At 43.3% G+C, this 7,632-nt stretch overlaps 1 protein-coding gene across 1 annotated transcript in view; it reads right to left on the bottom strand.

Annotated features, from left to right (window-relative positions):
- Nucleotides 1–5,466, bottom strand: part of VIT (vitrin) — a 150,330-nt gene extending 144,864 nt beyond the window's left edge. Inside the window, exons 1-2 of the mRNA XM_007945083.1 lie at nt 5,451–5,466; nt 5,108–5,264 (exon numbers count right to left, since the gene is read on the bottom strand). Coding sequence (XP_007943274.1) covers nt 5,108–5,264; nt 5,451–5,466 — 173 coding nt within the window. The remainder of the gene's footprint in view (nt 1–5,107; nt 5,265–5,450) is intronic.
- Between the last annotated feature and the right edge of the window lie 2,166 nt (nt 5,467–7,632).

A 7,632-nucleotide genomic window follows, 5' to 3' on the forward strand; every position in this document is an offset into this window, starting at 1 on the left:
TCCTCAAGAATGGGAACTACTATTTCCTGCCCGTCCATATTCATGGTGAGTCAACAACCTTCAACACTCAACTTCCCAAAGATCCAGAAAAAAAGACAGTTCTAATAAGAATTTAAATAAAAAACACTTAATTGGTTTAAAATCATTCCCATAAGAATTTATATATAAAACTCTTAATTGGTTTAAAATCATTCCCAAATACAGTATTTTGAGGGGTCCTTCCAGCAAATCTCTGAGTTGTAGGGTGGAAGGGTTGTGGTTATTCCCATTTCATAGAAACAGGCTTAAGAGAGTTGAGTGATTCACTCAAGACATTGTAGCTAATAAATTATATGGCAGGGATTTGAACCCAGGTCTACTTGACCTCAAATCCTGGGTTTGTCCCACTCGGTTACAGCTGCTTCTCAGGGTTCAAAAGCACAGGCACCTCTGATGCCAACTCTTCATGACTACCTTGAGTCTCTATAACTCTGTTCTGTCTCCACTGGGGGCTCTCCATAGTCTATTTACCTGCATTTCTCCCAATCGCAGTCAGCCTGGCCCCCATTCCCCTGACAAACTCCACCATTCCTGCTCACATGTCTCTGTTCGTGCTGCTGTCCACCCTGCAGAACCCAGCTCCCACTCATGCCTGATAGGGCATGTGCAGCCTTCAAGTGCAGCTCAGATTCCAGCAACTCCTTCCTACAAAGACTTTGACAACATTCTGCCACCTCCCTCTCCAACGCTGGAGAATCTGCTCATAATGGAGACTCTAATTTTGCTCAAGAAGCTCTGAAAGGCTTCTTAAGTTAATTATTTTCCAACTAGATGAGGAAATTTCCTCATGCAAAGGGCAATGGTTTATGCTTTAGTATAAGAAGGTCTTCCAGTGGTGTGTGTGATCTGCCTATACCAACTTGCCAGAGCCAGTGGTTAAACTTTGAGAATTGTGCAAGCAGTTGACTTCACATTGGTAGTTTAAAATTGGTTAAGTATTTATACCCCAGAATTTGGTGAATCAGGACCCCTTCCCCTCCTATCTGGAGAGCTGGTTGTTGTTATACATTAACCAGCACATAACTGGACTAGGTGGAACATTTTAATTAAAATAATAATAGTAATTACTGTGTGGTCCCTTTACTTATAATTACTAGAGAGAATGGAAGTAACTCTTACCCTTTTCTTTCTCTGAGAGAAATTTTTCTTCCTTTGCATTTATATTCCCCTGTTGCTGTAAACTGCAGGAGTTTTGGTAGCATAGTGCCTAAGACACTTGACTGCTAACCAGAAGGCTGGTGGTTCAAACCCACCAGCCACTCCTCGAAAGGAAGATGGGGCAATCTACTTCCATAGTGATACCACCTCGGAAACCCAAGGAGGGGTCGCTATGAGTTGGGGCTGACTCAATGGCACATAACAACAACAGCTGTAAACTGCACTTGTGGAGGTGTGTGCACCTGCACTTGTGGAGGTTTGTGTATGCACATGTGTGTGCACTCTTGTTTAAGACTCATGGACAGAAGCACCATAGCCACCACTCAGAGTAGAAAAAGGTGAGCTATGTTGAGCTCCTCTCAGGCTGCTTAAAGGGAATGGAGGACCCAGGGGATGCTCCAGCTGGACTGGGCTGCTGGTACTCCTTGTGAGGGCTGTGTAAGATTGAAAAGCTAGACTTTGAAAAATGGGTCATTGTAGAACTATAGCATTTCTGTGAGATCTTCCTGTTGGGGGCAGAGAGTAAAGCCTCATTTTGTGGGTGGATTTGAATGGAGGAAGTATATTTCCCCAGACATCATCCTGGAGAAGAGCAGGTCCTGGAGAGATCAGTGGGAGGTGAGCTACAGGAGATGGAGTGCACTGAGACTTTGCCTTAGGGCTTACCTAGGTAGAAGATGCCAGAGAAGGGAAAGAGCCTGAGAGAGGCCATCTTGCAGGTTTGGGCTCAGAGCCATGTGATTTGGAAAATTTATGTAAATGAGATCTCTTTTGTCCCTCACTCAGACATACATACATCATATATATTCTGCAAAAACAGTTCCATTCCTTTGCTTTCTTCAGAGCACCCTGAAGGATGCTGAATGTGATCTTGATACCTCCTCCTGACGCTGGTACCAGGGGTAGGATGAGCAGAAGGTCAGCGTCTCAGCTCAGAGAACTGACTGCCCACCACTAGGCAGGTTTTGAATGTCTGTGGTCCTTGGGGAGGGCATCTGGTCAGAAATTAGTCACAAAACTGCTCTGCACAGAGCAGGCTTCTTCCTTGCTATCACCACCCTGACACTTGATCCCACTTTAAATACATTGATCAGTTGTATTGTCAGAACAAGACTGAGAAAAAATTTGTTGTTGTTAGGTACCATTAAGTCAGTTCTGACTCATATCGACTCTATGTACAACAAAAGAAACATTGCTTGGTCCTGTGCCAACTTCAAAATCTTTGCTATGTTTGAGTCCATTGTTGCAGCCACTGTGCCAATCCATCTCATTGAGGGTCTTCCTCTTTTTCACTGACGCTTTACTTTACCTAGCATGATGATATTCTTCTGTGGGAACTGATCCCTCCTCATAATATGTCCAAAATATGTGAGATGAAGTCTCTCCATCCTAGCTTCTAAAAGCATTCTGGCTATACTGCCACTAAGACAGATTTATTTATCTGGTAGTCCATGATATATTCAATATTCTTTGCCAACACCATAATTCAAAGGCATCAATTCTTCTTCAATCTTCTTGCATTGTCCAGCTTTTGCATGCATATGAAAGGATTGAAAATACCATAGCCTGGGTAAGGTACACCTTAGTCCTTACAGTGGAATCTTTGCTTTTTAACCCTTTAAAGAAGTCTTTTGCAGCAGATTTGCCCAGTGCAATACATCACTTGCTTTCTTGATTGCTGCTTCTATGAGCGTTGATTGTGGATCCAAGTAAAATGAAATCCTTAACAATTTCAATCTTTTCTCCATTTATCATGATTTTGCTTATTGATCCAGTTGTGAGGATTTTTCTTTATGTTGAGGTGTAATCCATCCTGAAGGCTATAGTCTTTAACCATCACAAGTAAATACTTCACATCTTCTTCACTTCGAGCAAAGAAGGTTGTGCCATCTGCCCATCCCAGGTTATTAATGAGTCTTCCTCCAATTCCCATGTCTGACTGAGGAGGGTCCTGTTAGAACGAGGTCTGTAGTTCCCTCAAGTTCTTTCTACTCATACTTCTTTTCCTCTCTTTGTGTTTTAAATCCTATGTTCTGAAAACAGACTCCTGTTTGTGAAAAAGAAACGTGATGGTATCCAAAATTCCTATTTTCCTGTAAGACTTCTCTATCCATCTTCCCCATTGACAATGATCTTTCTTCCCAGAGAGTAGTTTCCCATTATATGAGTCATTGGTTCAAGAAACTACAATGACATTTAATTGCTCAAGTAGAAAATCTTGTTTTTGAAAACTTGCAGCTCTTCTCCTCTGCCCTGATATCCTTATCTCCATTCTTCCCAGCAAGTTCCTCCACTTCAATACTGGGCTACTGGTCCTGTCAATGTCTTTCTTATTTTCTTCCCAGGGATGTGTCTGTCCATCATAAAATCTTTCCCAGCTCTGATTGCTCCAAAGTCTACCTCCCCACTCATCCTTATTACTGTTGATGGTGTGGGTATAACTGGGTGACTGTGCACATGTGTATGTGTAAGGATGTGAGGGGACATGCATATATATGTGTAAGTATGTGGGAGCATGCATGTGTATGTAAGCACATATGAGGTGTGTATGCACGTGTATTTGTACAAATGTGTGTGTGTGTGTATATTTGAATATGTAGTTCCTTTTTGTGTGAAATTGATTTCAGGGTTAAAGCCAAATATTTTTATTCTGTAGCCTGACATTAAGAAATAGCATTTGCTCTCATATTTCTTTAATAGTCTGCTACTTATTCTTAGTAGTCCTGCTCCAATTGAAAGCTCAGTTAGCTCATAATCCCTCTGTGGCAAAGGAAGAGAAGTGTGGTCAATAGTATCTACAAGTAATTCTTAAACCTTATTTTACACATAATTCTTTCTTATTTCTTTTTCCCAATTTCAGAGAGGCTACTGACCTTAGTCACTTTGGAATGGACTGATTTTTATGCCTTCTCCCCTCTTACTGGCTGAGGTTCAACTGAACAATCCACTGACCAGTGTGCAGGTAATGAAAAGGAAAAAGATACCAGAAACCTGAATATTGAGAATGTTTATCTCAATCCAGTAGCTGAGTGTTGACTCTGGAGCCATGGTTCAAGGCACTGCTATGCAGTGGTTAGGAGTACAGGCTCTGGAGTTAGCTGGACTTGAGTTCAAGTCCCCACTCTGATACTCTTCAGTACTGTGGCTTTAGAAAAGCTATCCAACCTGTCTTCACCTTAAAATTGTGGATAACAGTAGTAGCTACTACATAAGGGGAATTGCTGTGAGAATAAAATAAAGATAACTAGATGAAGCACCTGGCATATAACAGTTTTGTAATCAAAGATATTATGTAAATACGCATTTCCAAGCATGTTGACTCTAATCTTAACTGTGGAGACATGAGGATTCTATGAAGGTAACTTTTGCCTCTCTTCATTTAGGCCTTGACTTAAACCACAGCATGTCATGCCTTCTGCCCTATTTCCTGGATCCCAAACCAATAGCTGATGATGTGGTCTCTCTTGTCACCCTCCTATCACTTTCCCTGTTTCCATTTGTCCCCACACCATTGTCATAGCTGTGACATTCCTTCCTCCAAACTTATGGGCCTTCCTTAGTCAAATCCTCATCATTTCCTTGTTCAACACATACATAGGGGGGAGAAAAGCTTTGCATGCTAGAGAACTTGGGCCTTCTTGTCATGACACTGAAAGAATACAGTTCTCCCCTCCCCAGTGAGGTGAACAGAGAACGCAGTCCACCTTCCCACAGAGTGCTGTGAAAGAGGATCCAGCCCATGCACAGCTGCTGGGTCATTCCATCAGGAGATGAGGATGGGGAGGGCAGATAAAACACAGGATGCTCAGTTAAATGTGTAAATTTTTGTTTGCTAAACTTGGCAACCCTCAACCAGGTGCCCCCTGCATGCACTCATATTATAGATATGAAGTAGTTTGTGGGTACTCACCTGTGGACCGCAGCACCACACACGCTGGAGTAGGATGCATACACATCAGTGCCATACACGTGATATTTAGTGTCTTGGCATCCCGCTGGACATTTCACCATGAACTCAGGATTGATGATCTTTCCAGCTTTGACATCACAGTTGATCTGAGGTACAGCTGGGAATACAAAAAGAAATTAGAATTACAACTCGTGGGATCAGCTTATATATGGGGTAACTCTGCTAGGTAATAACTGTTCATTTACTTAATCTCAAAAAGCCAGAGTCTGGGCTGACCTTGGGTCCCCTCCATATAATGAAAGAAAAGATGTAATTAGGACATTTCTCAAACCAAAAGACCAACAGTGGCCATCCATCATGTTTAATCTGCTGAGAGCAAAAGCAAGAGGCTGATTCTTGAGCTTATTTAGACACTCAATTAATTGAAGAAGAGAACTCTTGGAAAAGACTCACCTCTGGTGGCCAGAAATGTTATCTTGAGTCAATCACAGGAGAGTAATGGTTTTCAGATGCTCTGTAGCTAGCCCAGGAAAAGAGGAAACTCTCAGGCCACCTTATAGGAGGAATGACAGGTATTCCCAAAACAAAAACAAAAGCCATTGCTGTCAACTCAATTCCTACTCATTGTGACCCCATGTACTACAGAGTACAACTGCTCCTTGGGGTTTTCTTGCCTGTGTTCTTTACAGAAGCAGTTTGCCAGCCCTTTCCTCTGCAGTGGCACTGGGTGGGTTCAAAGCACTAACCTTCAGGTTAGTAGATGAGCACAAATCACTTGTACCACCTAGGAATCTTCAAAGGTTTCCAGGGAGGGCAAGTTCAAAGAACATGGGCCTTGGAGCCAGGAATGACCCTGACAAGGTTGGCCTGCTGCACTATGTGTAGACTATGTGTTGGAGGACAGTGGAATGATAGACCAGGTCAGGTTAAGGAGGCTTGAGTGCTTGTGTTCTGTGGAGGACAGTAGGTGCAACAGAAAGTTTTTGGACTGAGGAGATATGTAATACAAGTGATCTTTTGTCTTGACGCTGGAAGATCCTCTAGGTTTTGATATAGGGTCAAGGTGGGAGTCCGCCTCAACACTTGGTGAACAGCTGGGAGCTGCCTTGCTGAGCAACCAGGGGAAGCTCATCAGTTCTTTCCTCCCTCTTTTTTTTGTTTTTGGCTTTGTTACTGCTCTAGCCAGACTTGCACCATCCAGAAGCCAAGTCCTGTGGAGCTATAACTTTATCTGTCTTCCCTTGCTTAGGGAGAGGAGGGCCATGGTGGTTCAGTGGTAGAATTTTCTCCTTCCAAGCAGGAGACTTGGGTTCAATTCCCAGCTAATGCACTTCATGCGCAGCTACTCCCCATCTGTCACTGGAGGTCTGTATGTGGCTATGATGCTCAACCTGTTTCTACACATCATGAGGATGGCACAAGACTGTTTTGCATGAGGCCACCAAGAGTCAGCCAATACCAACAACATTAATACAATGAATATGGTTTTTATGACTGGGGAAAGGGTAGAGTAAATATATTAGTGACAGTATCTGAAAGAGGTATGTAAAAATGGCATGGTGGCATCAAAAACCCTCCATCAACTTCATAAGGGGCGGAGGAGAGAGAATTAAGATCAACATGAGCCCAAGGCTGATGATCCTTATGAGGTAGAGGTCAGACATACCTCCACCCTCCAACCTTTTTACCAATTCTGACGTCAGCTATCCTCTCACAGCACTTTTTCCTATAATAATTCATTGTAATGGCTACAGAGAACTCATAGACCATACTCAATGACTATGAGGTTTATTAGGGAAATAACAGGTAAGTAACTCAAGATCAGGATCAACAAGCTACAATTTAGGATCAGAATGATGTAGATCAAGTATCCCTTCCTAAGTGCAGGACTGCTTTCTCAGCTCCTCTTAGCCATGCAGGGCTCCTCTCAGGCCCCTGAAGAGAGGTTCCTCTTGGCCTCCTGAGGACAGGCTCCCTTGGTCCCCTGAGGACAAGTCTTCTTTCTTGGCCTTCAGCCTTAGGCCCTGCTTGGGCCATGCCTCTAGCCTGCTCAGGTAAGTGTTACAAAACTCTCTAGCTCTGCTGACAAGTACCTGGAGGCACTCTAGTCTTCCAGGAAGCCTCCCACCCAAAAGTTCTCAGCTCTCCCGTTCTGTGGGTTAACATGCCCACTGCCTTGCTCCATGGGCTAAGAAGCCCACCACTCCATTTCCCATCAGTATCCTGGTTCTGCTGCTGCCATTTCTTTGCTGCTGCTTCTTGCTGTCTCTGGTGTTATAGCTCTCTGTCTTCTGGGTCTAGGAGATTCTCAGCACAGAGACCCTGGTTTCAAAGGACATGCTCTACTCTCAGATCTTCTTTCTTGATGATAGAGAGCTCCCTGCCTTTCTGCCTCTGGAATGGTTTATTTTAAGCTTAGTGGGATGACAAAACTGACCATTTCCCTTGTTAGGGTTCCTTATACCTTGTTTGTATGGTCCAACCCCTGAAGTGTCCCCTGCACCTTATTTACATTATTAGCAAGC

The sequence above is a fragment of the Orycteropus afer genome, unplaced genomic scaffold (genome assembly GCF_000298275.1).
Source record: "Orycteropus afer afer isolate SDZICR_OR568_19922 unplaced genomic scaffold, OryAfe1.0 scaffold00131, whole genome shotgun sequence".
NCBI lineage: Eukaryota > Metazoa > Chordata > Mammalia > Tubulidentata > Orycteropodidae > Orycteropus > Orycteropus afer.